The sequence below is a fragment of the Penicillium brevicompactum genome, assembly GCF_028827555.1.
Source record: "Penicillium brevicompactum strain IBT 35665 chromosome Unknown utg000006l_segment0_segment0, whole genome shotgun sequence".
In the NCBI taxonomy this organism is placed as follows: Eukaryota; Fungi; Ascomycota; class Eurotiomycetes; order Eurotiales; family Aspergillaceae; genus Penicillium; species Penicillium brevicompactum.
This window is the reverse complement of record NW_026623209.1, coordinates 1,416,487-1,433,061: the sequence shown is the minus strand read 5'-3', so window position 1 is coordinate 1,433,061 and position 16,575 is coordinate 1,416,487. Positions and strand designations below refer to the sequence as shown.

Here is a 16,575-nt window from a genome sequence, read left to right as displayed (position 1 = left end):
GCCTAATGGACGTGTTTATAAAAAAACACCAAAACCAGACCAGACCACACGAACCAGCCCTCGCGCAAGAACCTGATTTCGTATCTCGTATCAAAGTAAAAAAAAGGCTTTGTATTATCTTTTTGCGCTCTCTGCTCCTCTTTCTCGCCATCGGATCTCCATAATCCTTCCGGGACTTTCGGCATCAAATTACCAAAAAGTCAATCCACCCAAACATCACCCTCAGATCGAAACATCGGTAGAAGCGAGGCCCTCGAGAGTCGAAAGAGGACGGATATTGGGCAGCGCGGCAGCTTAGGGTTGAGGGAATTGGGAGGTTGAAGATACGGCAAACAAGGAAAGCGGGGGACTCGATTTTGGCCGAAGAAAGATCATAAGCAACCGGTCGTGAGGGATATGCGAGAGAAGACGAGAGACAAAATAGACGACGCGAGCGAAATTTCGTTTTGGTGGATTTTTAACGGAGACGGCGGGCCTCGCGCTCGGACTCGAGCAGGCAGAGGATGTCGTCAACGCGGACTGAGGGAAAATTCATGTTAGTTATGAGTTCGATGTAGGTGCGTGCGTCTTGAGATCGTTCATGGAAAATTCAATATTCCAAAATTTCCGCATGAATCTCCTTCCGTATTTGCAGATTGACAGATCCCATTGATTTCCACCTCTTGCAACGATCTCAAAGACGTTCCGGATAAAGAAAATCGGTGTCGCATACCTGGGCCCTTGACGTTACGGATGATGGAACGGGAGGTGTCGTCCATGAACTCGACGCGGACCTGGGTGACACCACCACGGGATCCTATAGTGATGAAAAAGCCAAAAATTAGCCATTGTTTTTCCTCCAAGTTTGTGGTTGAATGGTGGTCGGGCGATCTGGGGCGCAATCCCCGCGGATATCGAAATGTGGGTTTTGAGGCTTCAAAAAGCTAGGATAGCACATACCGGTGCGGCCGAGGACACGGGTCACCTTGACGAGCTTAACGGGCTGCTTGCTGGAGTCCATCTTGAAGGAAGGAGAGGGCGTTGAGCTCGAGGGTTGGAATTGGTTGGTCGGGGAGGTTAGAATGTGTCGGAGGTTGAATTTGCCCTGTTGTGGGTTCGTGCAAATTACGCGAGGGCTCAGGGCTGGACACCTGAGCCGTCAGGCATTAATGAGTCAGCATGGAGAGAATTGACACCTGACAGACGAGGCTGCAAGGCATCAGGCAAAATTTTGCAGGAACAGGCCATCCTTGCTTTCCCGACTCCGATAGCGGCTACCAGCGCTGCATGACTGATTCAGGCTCAATCATTGGATCTACCAACAACACGCCTTCGATACCTTGGAGGACGCAATGACAACGCATATTCAAATTATTTGGTGAGTTAGGGCCGTTCGTCCTCGTAGGCTGCGGTAGATGGCACATTTCTCAGCCGATTTTACACTATGCTATAAGATAGTAGTCTTTGAAAATGAGAAGTCTTTATATTATGTTCTATTATGTTAACCGTTCACGTATAGATGAGGGGATCATGTGATCCTTATCAGCAGCCCCACGTAGTGTTCAGTATGACTCGTAGGAGTATACCATTCTGCTATCTCGGCCCGCACTCGTCCCTCCAAATTCTGCCGTCAGATCAATCTCTCAATTTGCTTCAATTGAAGTTGGAGAGAAACGAAACCCAAGTTTATCTTGTTGTACATCTGGTCGCATTCTTTCACTGTTCCTTCCCCCGCGAATCACCTACCTTATAGACGAAAATGGAGGTTGTAAAAAGGTGAGTCAATCATCACTCTTCCCCCACCTCAGTCGCAACCATGAATTCGGCTGATTCGGAGGAATTGTCCAGAATCAAGGATGAGGGCCGCTACCTCCTCGCTGTCCCTAAGAGTAAGTGATCCTCAATCATGACTCAATTGAGCCAATATCACCATCCGCAAGCGAAAGAAGCTAATGGCATGCCAATCGTACAGAGGGCCGTCTGCAAGTTGAAACTCTCGACATTCTCGGTGGCTCCGGCCTGAAATTCCACCGCGAGCCACGCTCTGATATTGCGCTCGTTGATGGCACAAACATCGCCCTGATCTTCCTCCCCGCCGCCGACATCCCCACCTTTGTCGGTGAGGGCACCGTTGACATGGGTATCACCGGACGCGACCAGGTCGCCGAGCACGACGCCAGTCTTCCCGACGGTGAAGCCTCAAACGTGGAGGAATATCTCGATCTCGAATTCGGCGGCTGCAAGCTGCAGGTCCAGGCCCCCGTGAACAGCACTTACAAGAAGCCCGAGGAACTTGTCGGTCGCACTGTCGTGACCAGCTTCACTGCAATCACCGAAGCGTACTTCCGCAAGCTCGAGGGTGTTGCGCCTGGCGAGAAGATGAGCACCCACATCAAGTATGTCGGTGGAAGTGTTGAAACTGCTTGCAACCTTGGTGTCGCCGATGGTATCGTCGATCTTGTCGGTAAGTTCTGAAACTCAATTCTTGTCTGCGCACACAACATGGTGCTAATCTACGTTGCAGAGTCTGGTACAACTATGCGACTTGCCGGCCTTGGTCCCATTGGCACCGTTCTCTCCACCACCGCCGTCCTGATCAAGTCTCGCCAGGCAGACATGGCCCGCAAGGACAACTTCGATGTCCTTGAGTGGCTCGGCGCCCGCATTCGTGGATATCTCGCCGCGAAGAAGCACGTACTTTGCCAGTACAACATCCCCCGTGCCCAGCTGTCCAAGGCCTGCGTCATTACCCCTGGCAAGCGTGCGCCTACCATCACTGCCCTTGAGGAGGAGAACTGGGTTGCTGTCAGCTCCATGGTGGTGAAGAAGGAAATTCCCCGTGTTATGGACGAGCTTACTGAGGTTGGCGCCACTGACATTCTGGTGCTGGACATCATCAACTCTCGTGCTTAAAAAAACTCACGAGTTCTCTCATATATAACTACGTTGGGGGGCTTGATGCCCTAATTTTTGGCCATTGGGAGGGTGAAGGAGCCTCGGGCTTTTTACTAACACTGATGATTTAAGTGACAATCTCACACAACGTTCAGATGAATCAAAATGAGTACCCTGTCAATTTTCAGATATGTTCCGAGACTTGCGTAAACAATCCGTCGTACAACGTTGTGCTCCTGTACTCCGTAAATGGTGCGAAGTATCCAGCGAAAGTACCCTTCTAACCTTGAACCCCCCGCATTCTCCTCAAACCAAGATCTTCAGGTCTCAAATCTTCTTCATTGCTCCTGTGCTATATATACTCCAAAATTTACATGGACAGACCATCAAGTATATACAGCAATGCCATGTGCCAGGCCCAAGCCTCAAACTCCAAACGCAGTGGTATCATCAAGTCAAAACAAAACACGCAAGTCCTCTCCATCACAACTCCTTCTCACCAAGACCAACCCCCTCCTTCCTCCCCCGATGAATAGCCTTCAGACATTGCCCAACTCCCTCCAGATCACCAAGCAACCCAACATGCCCACGATCACTCTTCACCAACCCATCCTTGATAATCCGATACCCAGGCGGCAACATCGCAGCACTAGCAAGACAAACACCATCGCCAGCCGCGAACGCAAGATCGTCATACGCATCAACCTGTTTGATACTTTCGGCTGAGACGACGCGCGCACCATAGACAGTCGGCACGGACTTGCCATATAGCACCGCTGCAGGCGGGTACTTGTTCTCGGAGTGATGTGTTGGTCGGAACGCAAGATTTGATTTGAATCGCTTGGTTTCTGTCAGCGTGCGTTGGAGATACTCCATTGCGGCGGCGCGCGGGATCGTGCACGTTGTTGCGATTTTGCTGGTACCTGCGCTGCCGCGGGGGTGTGCTTGAGGGCCCACGATGCCGTCAGCGGGGTTCTGGGCTTTCTCGGCGGCGTAGGCGGCATAGGCTGCTGGGTTGGGGACGCTGTGTGGGTTGTGTTGGGGGTTGCGGGCTGTGATGTCCTTGTCTGTTTCTATGGTGGGATGTGGGGGTTCGTAATTGTCTGAGTCGTTTGTGTCTGGTGGCAGGGGCATGGAGAAACGCTTGCCGATGATGGGGATGTCTTTCAGACCCAGTCCGTTGTTGACGGTTGTTGGGACGGGCAGGGCTGGTTTGACGCAGGGTGAGAGATGGTGATCGTCCCAGGTCTGAGCATTGAAGAAGTCAACGCGGAATTCCTTTTTGCTTTGTTTATCTATGAAGCAGTGGCCGTCTTCTGGGAGGAGGGCGAAACTCGTGCGGAAGGTGAAGTTGACTTGTGCTGTCAGGACGCGCGAGCTGAGGAGGACGTCGTCGCCGTTGCGGAGAGGCCCGAGGATGTTCACACAGTGTTGCGGGACACCTGCATACACGACTCCGGCGAAGAGGTCGGGCCGCTCGTTCACTGCGTGCCGCGTGATAAGACCGCCCAGGCTGTGTGCGATGACGGTTGCGCCGCGTCTAGGCTCCCCGGGCGTCGACTGCTGGTTGCAAGGAAGTTTCTCGAGGAAGGCAATCAGCCGGCGGGAAAGCAGTTCAGGGCTGAGACGCCAGTCGTATCCATAATCGTGAACACGCAGATCACCTCGCATGGCATTGTCGCTCTTGCGGAGCCGCTTCATCAAGCGCCGACAGACGTCGACGGGACCGACATGAGAGAGAACACCCGAGGGGATGATAGTCTCTTCCATGCGCTCCTCATCTTCTGGGTTTAACCCGACTTCCAAATCCACCTTACGAAGATTGAGTCCAACTTTCATCGGCACCCAAAGCTGTCGTTGGGGTGGTTTTGCGGATCGCAGAATAGACCCGCGATATCCTCCAAGAATCACGACATCTCCGGTGAGTTCTGCCATGGCTTCCTCCAAAATAGGGTGTGCTGGATCAGGGTTGGCCCGTGGAGGAGGTGGACTAGCAGTCCGTTGTGACGGTAAGCCCCTGTCAGTTCCGTTGAGATTCCCATTGCTCGAGTTACTTCCAATCTCAGGCAAGAACGGTCGAGATCCCCAGTCCGGACGCATATCCTGCAGATGCAAAGTGGGCATACTCAGTAGCCTACTACTGGAATCTTGGAGACTATCCTTGATAGCCTTGAAGCGGCTGTTGACCTGAGCATGCACGTTTTCATACAGGGGACGCTGCTCAAGGGAAGATGCCGTGGAAGATGCACGCAAATACAACGATTGATCTGATGAGGATCTACGCAGACTTGGAGGCCGACCGGGCATCGCCGAGCTTGGTCGCCTCGCGAAAGAATGCTTCGCAGCCGAGGTCCCATCGGGGGCCCGCAATTCTGGGATTGGCTGAGCCGACTCGTCATCGTCATTACTGAAGCTATCCGGCGCAAGGGGTGACTGCGGGGGACGCCGGACCACTAGAGATGAGGTTCGCTTTGGAATCCCTGAATTCTGTTTCGCTGCGGGAGCAACAGTCTGACTGCGGGTTCGGTTTTGGCTATTGGGGTTCCGGAACGATAGTGACGGGCGCTTTCTTATAGATGCGAAATCGGGCAAGAATCTTTTCAACTCACCAGACCAGGCGCGTGGTCTGCGAGGCAGGGTGTTCTTTAACAAGGATCCAACGAACCCCGACCGCTGGCTGAGTGCCGTATCTTTCGACGGAGGCTTCTCGGAAGCCGAGGCAAACAGATCGCTTCGTGGGCCATGTGCAAGATGCTGCTCCGGTGGTTTATGCTGCACAAAGGGGTAGGTGGCCTGCTCCTTTTCGCCATATGTTCCTTCACGCGGTTGGTGTTTCTTCGGCTCCTCCGGGTCCTCCGACTCGGGCTCGGCTGTGAGCTCGGACACGAACAGACCGTCCTCGCCGACCGAGTCTGGGATTGACTCGAAATATCCACCGTAATGTTCCAAGACACGGTTTTTCTCTTCGAGGGGTGTTGCGCGGGCTTTCATGCGGCTCTGTTCGCGCCCAATGCTGACGCCCACCACGTCGCCGGCGGCATCTTCATCGGTAACCTCGGTGGAGTGCGGGATCGGATCATCGCTGTCGGAGCTGGAGAAGGACGAGTAATGCGAGGGGGAATCGGATACGGCTAGGTTCGAGGACGAGGAGGAATATACGGCTTGGTGTTTAGGTGACGTAACGGCGGCCGTAGCGCTCTCCGGCGCTAGACGTGAAGAATCCGGTCGGTCGGCAGGAATTGAAGCCATGTTGATTGTGCTCAATGATCCTGTTGAATATAGAGAGCTTGGGGAGATTATCACACAGTTTGTGCAACTATCGGCCCCAAAACTTGGATTGGTTCATGTACAATGATGCAGATCTGGCCCGGGCTCCAACGTGGGGTGTCTACCTTGCCCCTGTCTGTACAAAAGGGACGGAAGTGTAGTACAAAAGTATGAAGCAGTGAAGTGATTATCAAGATTATTTTTTCTAATGATTTCCATGACCGGAAACAGTGGGTTCCACCAGCACAGCCCGGGTCGCCCGGAAGGTCGAACTTTATGATAAACTTGATTCGAAGGATTACAGGCTAAGACTCGGGGGCTGCTTAGTCGGGTCTTAGCTATATAAACTAATTTCCAAGTATGAAAGTACTCGGGGGGTCGACCTGTCGCTGTTAGATCGACAGCGTCCGTGGTCGAAGCCGGGAGATCGGTGCCCTAACTTCCGGAATTGAGAGGAATCCAGTTTTTGCCCCTTCATGTGAGATCAGCTTATGGAGTTTGGAGAGTACTTGGATGGTTTGATATATTTGTTCATAGTAATCATGAGGGGAAATATTCAGGAATCCTCTAAACCGATTAAATCCCGATCTATTTGGAGTGTGAGAAGCGACCGGAGCGAATCTCCTCCGCGCCCTTGTCGGCGATCTGTTGATTCCGCTCCGCCCCCTCGTGAGACCCAAACGCCCGATCGACAGCCGTGTTCAACGCCCCACGCAACGACTCCCCGGCCCCCTATTGAGAACCGTTAGCGCCGTTAGGTAGCCGTCTATTAATAATTTCCAACTCACATGTACCGAAGCTGCAGCACCTACGATTCCCTTGCCGATTCCATCGCCGGCCCGCGAGCCCCGCGAGCGGTCTTGATTCTCCGCCCGCTGCGCCGTGCTAGCCGTATGCGGCAGCGGCTCATCGTTAACGATTCGATCGTCGCTACGAGCCGGCGAGGGGGACAACGGCCGCTGGTGGTTTTGTGTTGGCCCGCCGGCTGAAGACTTGGAGTAAGTGGCGCCGGTGGATGGGTTGACGCCTTTGGTTGTGTCGTACTGAGAGCGTTGGTCGCGGAGACCGGTTGGAAGACCTGGGGCGCCAGTTGATGAGCCGCCGCCCACGGCACCGCGAGCATGGTCGGCTGGTTCGTATTGTGGTTGTTGATTCATTTCGTCTCTAATGTATACAGCGTATGGATGGAGAAACAAAAGTTGGCGAAGAGTTGGCGAGTATATACTGACTACTTCGGTGACGTCAGGATGAGCGCAGAGACTAGTACGCGGTAGATCTATATCGTTTCTAGTCTTGCCTACACTTGTACTGCGTGCATTGTAGCTATCAAAGCGTCTACATGATGATATTTTAACATACTGCATTAAACAACATCTAACATACCCGATTTAATGCAGAGATCATTCAACTGGGCCGAGCCGAGGTCCAAGGAGCAGTTTTCCTAATTTGGAGCATCTCCGATACCCCAGAATCCTTTTTCTTCACCAATATCCCCCCCATACTCTCCTTTCTAATTAAATCCCTCGAACTCATTCAAAGATGTCTTACAAACAAATCATCTACACTACCCCACCGGCTCCGGCCATCGACCCTTCCCTCACATCAGGAACCTTCCGAGTAAACACCACCCCCATTCCCAAAGATGTGCCCGCGGATAAAATCCTCGTGCGTGCGCACTATCTCTCCCTCGATCCAGCCATGCGCCAATGGCTCACCGCCAAACGCTCATACATCGCACCAGTCGAGCAAGGCGCCGTCATGCGCGGCCAGAGCATCGCCCAGGTCGTCTCCGTCGGCAGCAACCTGACTTCCAAATACACCGCCGGCGACTGGGTCGTCGCCTACTCCGGCTGGCAGGAGTATGCGCTCGTCAGCGCAAAGGAAGCAGAGAAAGTCATCGTGCCTCCGGGCGGTCGCCCCACAGACGCAATGTCAGTCCTCGGCATGACGGGCTTGACCGCGTACTTTGGTATGATTGAAGTCGGGCAGCCGAAGAAGGGGGACACGGTTGTTGTGTCCGGTGCTGCGGGTGCGACGGGTATGGTCGCTGGACAGATTGCGAAGATCAAGGGCGCCAAGCGCGTTGTGGGACTCGCTGGGTCGAAGGAGAAATGCGAGTTCCTGGTTAAGGAGCTGGGCTTTGACTCGGCGGTTAACTATAAGGATGCCGACTGGCGGAAGCAGTTGAAGGAGGCGACGCCGGAATATATTGATGTCTTCTTTGATAACACTGGTGGTGAGATCCTTGATGCTTGCTTGGCTCGTGCGGCGAAGGACTCGCGCTTCGCTATCTGCGGTGCGATCAGTCAATATAACTCTGCGAAGCCGCAGGGCCCGGCTAGCTTTATGAGTGTCATTGTGAGTTTGGTTGTTGGATTTGTGGGAAGATCTTGGCTAAATGATTGCAGTCTCAACGGATTACCATGAAGGGATTCATTGTCTTTGATTTCGCGAAGCAATATCCTGCTGCGTTGAAGGAGCTGGGTACCTGGTTGGCCGAGGGTAAGCTGAAGCGCAAGGAGCACATTGTTCCCGGTGGCTTGGAGGCAGCGCCTAAGGCTCTCATTGACCTCTACGCTGGTGCCAACACCGGTAAGATGATGGTCGAGGTGGCTCCTGTCACCGAGGCATTGGCGAAGGCCAAACTGTAAAGAGTAGACTCTTCTACCCTTTCACTCTAATGCCGTCACTTAGCACATAAATATCAGTAGTTTTGCCTCTCTCTCTCTCAGAGTACAATAGACCGTATGAAGCTGTCGAAGTTGTGTAACACCTTCTATATGCTGTGTACGAAATTGCCCAGACGATAGACAGCTCCAGGCCTTCGGTATGGAAACACCAGCGCTAGAAAAAAAAATAGAACAATGAATGATAGAAACAAGCTCCCTAGTCTGTATATCAGCCTCTTGGCATCGGGAGCACATCAATCTTGAACCTAAAACCTTGGAATCCCCGAGATCCACCTGGGCAGGCTTGAAAGCATAGTGTCTCCAATCATTTGTTGACATCATTCTGACATATGAACTTACAACTGCAGCAGAACAAGAAACCGAAAGTTACAAGCTCTAGATCCAAGGATGATCTCAAACTCCTTTGATGACCTATTGATGATCTAAGTAACGATACCCGTGGATGTTTGCAGCAAGGAAATGATCGACCCGAACAGGTTTGGATATTAGAAACACTCAGACAGGATAGAAATAAAGATATTCCACGGTATATAAAGCTTTTTTGATGCAGCTACCTATCATGTCGTTATATCATCCAGTTCATCCTATTTTACGGGCGCTCTCTACGAAGTACCCCACAAGCACAACACCATTTACAAGAGCTTTCTATCAGTATCATCGAAAGCTCACAGCACATCCCACACGACAATATTCTATCTCAGGACCAAAAATGTCAGCACAGCAGATTAATCAAAGCTTCAAGCTGGAGAATTTGTTCAATGTCAAAGGCAAAGGTAAATTCTAACGTCCATTGAATGACCAACCACAACTAACAAACCCAGTGGCCCTAATCACGGGCGGAGGCTCAGGAATTGGCCTCATGGCCACCCAAGCTCTCGCCGTAAACGGAGCCAAAGTATACATAACCGGCCGAACAGAAGAAAAGCTATCCCGCATAGCAGAGCTCTACGGCAAGGACATAAGCGGCGAGATCATCCCCCTCACAACAGACATTACAAAGAAGGATGAGATCCGCAAGCTTGCCGACGAGATCTCCGCCCGCGAAGGCCACCTCTCGATCCTCATGAACAACGCCGGTATCTCCAGCAAGACACAAGAAACCGAGCACGAGAGCGCAGGCAAGCTGCGCGAGTCTCTGTTCGATGACCCAGGCGCCACATTCGAAGAATGGGACAATGTCTTCCGCACGAACGTCTCCCAGCTCTTCTTCGTGACGACCGCTTTCCTACCGCTACTGCAGCGTGGCTCTGAGAAGGAGCACGGCTGGTCCAGTACCGTGATCAACACGACTTCCATCTCGGGTATTGTGAAGGTCTCGCAGCATCACTTTGCGTATAATGCTTCGAAGGCGGCGGCTATTCATTTGACCAAGATGCTGGCGCATGAGATCAGTTCGTCGAATTTGACAATTCGAGTGAATAATATTGCGCCGGGTGTTTATCCCAGTGAGATGACAGCTGGGGAGAGTGATGAGAAGCAGAAGAGCTTCATTCCTACTGAGAGGTATGAGAAGAAGGTCCCTGCTGCTCGACCGGGGAGAGATGAGGATATGGCTAGCACGGTGCTGTTTGCTGCTGCCAATCAGTATCTGAATGGGCAGACTGTTGTTGTTGATGGAGGATATGTACTTGCTGCTGGGTCTGTGAATTAGAGTGCTGGTCATCTGATTAAGGGATGAATCTATTTTTTGGGAGTTCGATGTGCTCATTCAAAAGGCGGAGCTAGCTCCGAGGAGCATGTTAAAAATTATTGGTGTTAACACGTTGTAATCAAAAGCCTTTATCTCCTGCTTCGCAGACTTGGACGCCTTGTATCCATTCAGACTGCATTAGGATGGCGGTAGTGATTCGTTTCCACGGTCGAGGGTTCAGCATGGCATAGACGACATTACGTCTTCTCTATTGATAGAATATCAGTAAGAAGCGAATCAGTAGAGAAGTTTGGGTACGTACTGTTCCTAGTGATTCAATGGGGGTGAACCCATCTTGACCACGTCGAGCTTCAAGATATTCCAAGTACCGTGCATCTTCGCAATGCAAACGAGCACTACGCCATAGAAGCCGACCCGTGATAAGCGCCATATATATCATGGCAGCGGCCCAGACATCAGCGGGACGAGGATCGTGGTCGTCGAAATCGAGATTGCCCTCACTATGTCGACGTTCGGAGGGGTGAAATCCTTCCGGGGGGATATAAGGGAGACTGATCATGCCGAAAGCAGAGGTGTGCGGTTTTGCAGAGACACAAGAGAAACTGGAGATGTGTCGGGACCACGAATTGAGTGGCCAAGGCAAAGTGAGCCACCAAGCAGATGGGTAGGATTTTGAGCGTGGGCGAGGCTGCTCTTCTACTCCAGGAGTTGGAGCTATGCAGGCAGCGGACTCTGCCCACATCTGCCGGATATGTCCATCACCAAAACCGGCGACTTTGACGGCTCCGTTGGCGGTAAGCAGAACAGTCTCGAGGCGGATGTCACGGTGGGCAATGCCATGTTTGTGAAGGTAAGCGAGAGCTCGCAGGATCTGCGTTAAAATGCAATCTGCTTCCATAGTTGGGATTGGTCTGTTTCGTGACAAGAAGATGCCAAGATCTCCTCCTGCACAGTAGGGCATGACGAGACAGAGCTCCGAACGCTCATTTTGGAGTATGTCGAGGATGGGGAGGATATTAGGGTGATTGGGGTGAATAGCTGTAGATTGGGAGGAGCTTGGGGGCTCATTCAGGATTGAGTGTCGGTACACCTTGATTGCGAGTAGCTGGCTGTGTGTTTGGTCTTCATGAAGGCGCGTAGTGCTATTTGAGCCATAATGGATGATTTGATGGCAACGGCCGTACCGTTTCACAAACGGCACATTGGACGGAGGAATGTGATCGGAGATGGATAACACCGAATCTCGCCTGAGCAGTGGTTGCTGATCGGTTGGGACTGCGGTCAGAGGCAAGAGGGCGCTGATGGACCAGCCACTGGAGCTTTGTCTGGTACAGTCGGTGGGTCTGGCGGAGACCTCTCGCTCTAAATGATCGACGCTTCTTGGGTGCATAATCATAGCAATTTAGATAGCTGTCACGGAATTCAAAGAGTCCCGGAGAATGGGAGAGGGATATGAAAGGATAATAAATTCAGTTCTCGGTCTCTTTACGATAGTGTGTGTGGCATAGACTACAAACGGTACAAATCTCGCAAACAGAAGAGTGTCCCGTGGATGGGATTGGAATCAAATCCCTCGTGTCTTTCGGGGAGCTCGCGTGGAATATAATATGTTGGCGATAGGACAAATAAAGCGCTCACGACGATCCCAATTAAGAGTAAGAGGGTAAATGCCAAAAAGCATAGCTGAAATCAGCAATCGAAGTAGTAACCTATTGCGAGCAAGTTCGAGTGGTCAAATGCGTCTGGAGTATAAAATTTCGGTGGTGAAGAAAAATCCCTCACGGGAAAATCTCAACTACCGTCGCCGCGTGAAAAATTCGAACCAATACGGAGTAATTCCAAGTTCCATCTCGGAAAAAGTTCGAACTACTCTTCCCATGGAAATTGGTGCAAAATCAGAAAAGGACTGAGCCTGGAAACCCTGGGACCCCTGGGAAATGTGGTTAGGGCTGTGCTGAGAGACCCGTTTCGTAACGGTACCAGACTATATTTACAGGTAATGATTGGCCGGGGAAGCAATTTGGTGGTAATATTTCAGCACAAATGGTATATGTATTTTATTTGGTGCTTGAATCTCTGGTCTCTTCTGAGGTTTAACTTCCGATTGACAGCTGCCACAGGTACATTACATGTACCTGGCATACTATGGAGAGCTCTAGAGCTTAGCATGTACCTCATCGTATCAGAGCGCTTTTTTCTTTTTCTTAATCCCCACCAGTAGGATCGAGATGCCCATTGTTTTTTTTTTTAAATCACTCATAGTTTCATAGTTTCCCACATGGATTGTCATGTCGCGTGGCTGCTTGCATCCAAAGGGTTTACCTTCCCAATCCAGCCCAGCTGAGATCTAAGCCAGCTTGGACCTAGTCAGTTACGAGCCTGGCTCCTACATAAAAGCCCTTCCACTTCCTTCTTCGTCTTGAGCTTTGCATCTGTACGATCTGTCTTTCTCTCTCCTTCTCCTTCTCGTTCTCCTTCTCGTTTTCCTTCTCTGGGTGTCTTTCTATATCCCCTCTTCTGCTTGTTCGGGCTCCAATTTACCTTTTCCTGTACCCTCCATCAACTATTACACACCCCTCCACAATGAGTCCAAATAACTCTAAACGTGAGACCGACGTCGAGTCAGACGGCGATCAAATGAAGGATGACCCTGATGCTACGGGCCGCTCTGGTCGGATTACCTTTGAGGAAGCCACCTCTGCGGAGGGCCTTCGGTCTATCTACCAACCGACTCATCTCTCCCGAACTCGCTCCATCAGCCGTGATACCATCCGCAGCAGCCACAGCAGCATCCAGGGCGGAGCTACGCTGCCCATAGAGTTCCGGACTCTGTCTATACATGTTTCGGAGTCTCAACAAGCCCCGAAACAGATCATCAACGACCCCACAAAAGAGAAGCACCCACAACAAGACTACTTTGAGAACTTGGACTTTCACATCGTCTCCCCTGAGAGATTGTGCCAGGAGTTCAATGTCGACCAACGTACTGGACTCACCTCTACCTCTGCTGCTACTCGCTTACAGAGAGATGGAAAGAACGTCATCGCACACCACAGAGAGAATTATCTCAAAAAGATCTTTTTCTATGTCTTCGGTGGCTTTTGCTCCGTTCTTTGGGTGGGTGTGGTCATCTTCTTCGTCTGCTGGAAACCCCTCAGCAATCCTCCTTCCGCTCAGAACCTCGCTATGGCTGTTCTCATTCTTATCGTTATTGCTCTCCAAGCAAGCTTCTCGGCCTTTCAAGATTGGTCCACGGCCCGGGTCATGAATTCAATTCTAGGCCTGCTCCCCGCAGAAGCGATGGTCATGCGTGATGAGAAGCTGGTTCAGATACCCGCCGCTGACCTCGTCGCTGGAGACATTGTCCACATTGGAATTGGTAACAAGGTCCCGGCCGATATGCGCATTCTTCAAAGCTCAGGTGATGTCCGATTCGACCGGGCAATCTTGACTGGCGAGTCAGACGAGGTTGAAGGCGCCATCGAGTGCACCGAGATCAACTTCTTGGAGACTCGAAACATTGCCCTCATGGGAACAGGTGTGACAAATGGAAACGCCGTTGGTGTCGTCGTCTTGACAGGATCTCGCTCGGTGATGGGTCGCATTGCCTCAGTCACAGCCGGCGTCAAGCAAAAGAAAACTTTGATCCAACGTGAGATCAATCGCTTCGTCACCATCATCGTGGTCCTAACGGTCTGTCTGGCGCTACTGATTCTGTTCACTTGGCTGGGCTGGTTGCGGAAAGATCACCCGTCCTACATGAGTGTGGTCGCCATGCTGAACAATGTCATGGGATGTGTTGTGGCCTTCATTCCCGAGGGAGTGCCTGTCGCCGTCGCCTTGACTCTCATGATGATCGCAAAACGCATGAAGAAGACCAACATTTTGCCCAAGGGTCTCGCAACCGTTGAGACTTTGGGTTGTGTGAACGTGCTCTGTTCTGACAAGACTGGTACCCTCACCCAGAACCGCATGTTTGTCAAGTCTCTTGGAATGGTCGATTGGGAATACAACCTTGAAGACCTGGCTCCCGGCGAGTTCGGCACAGTTGACCTCCCCGATGGACTGCGTGACATGGTCCGCGCATCAGTTCTATGCAATGACGCTATCTACGATCCAACAACCATGAACAAACCTGTCCATGAACGAACTGTCCATGGCAATGCAACTGATGCAGCTGTTCTGCGATTTGCGGATAGTGTGGGCATGACTTCACCCAAAGCATTAGCTGGATATGATCGAGTCCACCAGATTCCTTTTAACTCCAAGAACAAGTGGATGCTCACTATGCACTGTGAGCCGGGCTCGAGCAGTGAATATAACCTCTATGTCAAGGGAGCTCCCGACGTGCTTCTAGATCGTTGCTCTACCTACTGGTCAGCAGTTCACAATGCAATTCGTCCGCTGGACCTCGAGGCTCGTGAACGGTTCTCGAACTTTCAGGCCAAGCTATCTCGTCGCGCAGAGCGGGTGATTGTCATCTGTCAACGTCGTTATGCCCCTCGCTCTGCTCCTGGCTCCAACGACTTCAGCGATGAAATAATGGAGTCTGGTGTGAAAGATCTCACTGTTCTTGGTATCTTTGGAATTGTTGACCCACCACGTGAGGAGACAGCTCGAACAGTCGCTTCTTGTCGCAAAGCAGGCATTCGCTTCTTTATGGTGACTGGTGACTTTGGATTGACTGCCGCTGCCATCGCTCGAGAGATCGGAATCTACAATGGAAGTGTCGAGCCTGATACCGTTGACGACCTCGGGGATGGTCTTGATCCTTCAATGGAGATCAAAATACCAAAGTCCCGCCAGAGCTTACTTCTTGAAGGCCCCAGCTTGTCATCTCTGACGTTGGAGAATTGGGAGACAGTCTGCGGCTACGATGAGATTGTATTTGCCCGCACTACTCCCGAGCAGAAGCTTCGCATTGTGAAGGAACTTCAGGCCCGTGGCTGTGTCGTAGCCGTGACAGGTGATGGTGTCAACGATGCCCCAGCACTGCGCCAAGCAGACGTTGGCATCGCCGTTGGATCTGGCAGCGATGTTGCAATTGAAGCCGCTGATCTTGTCCTCCTCGAGCGCTTCGACTCTATCATCGAAGCTATCCGCCTTGGCCGCTTGGTCTTCCAGAACCTGCAGAAGGTCATCGCCTACCTGCTGCCCGCAGGTAGTTGGTCTGAGATCTGGCCTGTCCTCATGAATGTCTTCTTCGGCTGTCCTGTACCTCTCAGCACTTTCCTCATGATCATCGTCTGTGTGTTCACTGATCTGTTCCTATCCCTCTCCCTCATCATGGAGAAAGAAGAATTCGATCTCCTAAGCCTACCCCCACGCCGTCCAACAAAGGACCACCTCATCAACCTCCGTATCTACGGACAGTCATACCTCTTCGTCGGTGTCATGGAAGCATTCAGCGCCCACGCGATGTTTTTCCTGTACATGTGGCGCCACGCCGGCATCCCCTTCTCCGACCTAATCTTCGCCTTCGAGAACTACGGCGAAGGCTTCCACGGCTACACCGCAGACGAGCTGAACCACTTCATCAGCGTGGGTCAGTGTGTCTACTTCGTCACCTTGGTCATCATGCAATGGGGCAACGTGCTATCCGTCCGCAGCAAACGGATGTCCATCCTCCAAGCTGACCCCATTCGACCTGCGCGTCGCAACCCATGGCTGCCTCTCGCTATTCTCATCTCCCTCGTCATTGCCATCTTTGTCACGGAGGTTCCTGGGATCCAGAACATCTTCAGCACGGCTTCTGTTCCCATCGAGTTCTGGCTTATCCCGCTTGGTCTTGCTATGGGTGTGCTCTGTATGGATGAGTTGCGCAAGGTTCTTGTGAGACTCTTCCCCAAGGGTCCTGTCGCTTGGGCTGCATGGTGATTTGTCCTCGAAGGTTGAATAATGATTGATAGCATTTGTATATGCATCCTGGTTCATCGGTTTACTTTAGAAATGGACACTCTAGCTTAGTTTCGCTTGACATTCGCTGGAGATTGTGAATCGATGATCTATGTATTATTTAATTGATTTTCAATACCTACTTCCGGTTCTATGGTGAAACACGGTCCCCAAAGTGCCCCAAAGTGGTTACTTTGA

The 16,575-nt window shown here is 51.7% G+C and overlaps 8 protein-coding genes across 8 annotated transcripts; 4 read left to right on the top strand and 4 right to left on the bottom strand.

The window, feature by feature from the left end:
• Positions 1 to 370: 370 nt before the first annotated feature.
• N7506_008738 (40S ribosomal eS28 domain-containing protein) lies at positions 371 to 1,120 on the bottom strand (the record flags this gene model as incomplete). Its single annotated transcript, XM_056958031.1, has 3 exons — positions 371 to 519; positions 713 to 796; positions 940 to 1,120. The coding sequence occupies 3 exons, from the start codon at positions 1,118 to 1,120 to the stop codon at positions 458 to 460; spliced, it is 327 nt and encodes a 108-aa protein (XP_056807421.1). The 3' UTR covers positions 371 to 457.
• Positions 1,121 to 1,795: 675 nt separating this feature from the next.
• On the top strand, positions 1,796 to 2,892 carry N7506_008737 (ATP phosphoribosyltransferase; the record flags this gene model as incomplete). The annotated part of the gene is made up of 3 exons (XM_056958030.1): positions 1,796 to 1,868; positions 1,952 to 2,443; positions 2,504 to 2,892. 3 exons carry the CDS (start codon positions 1,796 to 1,798, stop codon positions 2,890 to 2,892), a joined length of 954 nt encoding a protein of 317 aa, XP_056807420.1.
• Positions 2,893 to 3,357: 465 nt separating this feature from the next.
• On the bottom strand, positions 3,358 to 6,123 carry N7506_008736 (uncharacterized protein; the record flags this gene model as incomplete). Its single annotated transcript, XM_056958029.1, has 1 exon — positions 3,358 to 6,123. The coding sequence occupies one exon, from the start codon at positions 6,121 to 6,123 to the stop codon at positions 3,358 to 3,360; it is 2,766 nt and encodes a 921-aa protein (XP_056807419.1).
• Positions 6,124 to 6,729: 606 nt separating this feature from the next.
• Positions 6,730 to 7,298, bottom strand: dprC (the record flags this gene model as incomplete). The annotated part of the gene is made up of 2 exons (XM_056958028.1): positions 6,730 to 6,873; positions 6,930 to 7,298. The coding sequence occupies 2 exons, from the start codon at positions 7,296 to 7,298 to the stop codon at positions 6,730 to 6,732; spliced, it is 513 nt and encodes a 170-aa protein (XP_056807418.1).
• Positions 7,299 to 7,680: 382 nt separating this feature from the next.
• Positions 7,681 to 8,792, top strand: N7506_008734 (NADP-dependent oxidoreductase; the record flags this gene model as incomplete). The annotated part of the gene is made up of 2 exons (XM_056958027.1): positions 7,681 to 8,499; positions 8,550 to 8,792. The coding sequence occupies 2 exons, from the start codon at positions 7,681 to 7,683 to the stop codon at positions 8,790 to 8,792; spliced, it is 1,062 nt and encodes a 353-aa protein (XP_056807417.1).
• A 748-nt stretch (positions 8,793 to 9,540) lies between these two features.
• Positions 9,541 to 10,482, top strand: N7506_008733 (SDR family NAD(P)-dependent oxidoreductase; the record flags this gene model as incomplete). Its single annotated transcript, XM_056958026.1, has 2 exons — positions 9,541 to 9,604; positions 9,653 to 10,482. 2 exons carry the CDS (start codon positions 9,541 to 9,543, stop codon positions 10,480 to 10,482), a joined length of 894 nt encoding a protein of 297 aa, XP_056807416.1.
• A 118-nt stretch (positions 10,483 to 10,600) lies between these two features.
• Positions 10,601 to 11,872, bottom strand: N7506_008732 (uncharacterized protein; the record flags this gene model as incomplete). Its single annotated transcript, XM_056958025.1, has 2 exons — positions 10,601 to 10,729; positions 10,784 to 11,872. 2 exons carry the CDS (start codon positions 11,870 to 11,872, stop codon positions 10,601 to 10,603), a joined length of 1,218 nt encoding a protein of 405 aa, XP_056807415.1.
• A 1,193-nt stretch (positions 11,873 to 13,065) lies between these two features.
• On the top strand, positions 13,066 to 16,359 carry N7506_008731 (cation-translocating P-type ATPase; the record flags this gene model as incomplete). Its single annotated transcript, XM_056958024.1, has 1 exon — positions 13,066 to 16,359. One exon carries the CDS (start codon positions 13,066 to 13,068, stop codon positions 16,357 to 16,359), a length of 3,294 nt encoding a protein of 1,097 aa, XP_056807414.1.
• Positions 16,360 to 16,575: the final 216 nt, after the last annotated feature.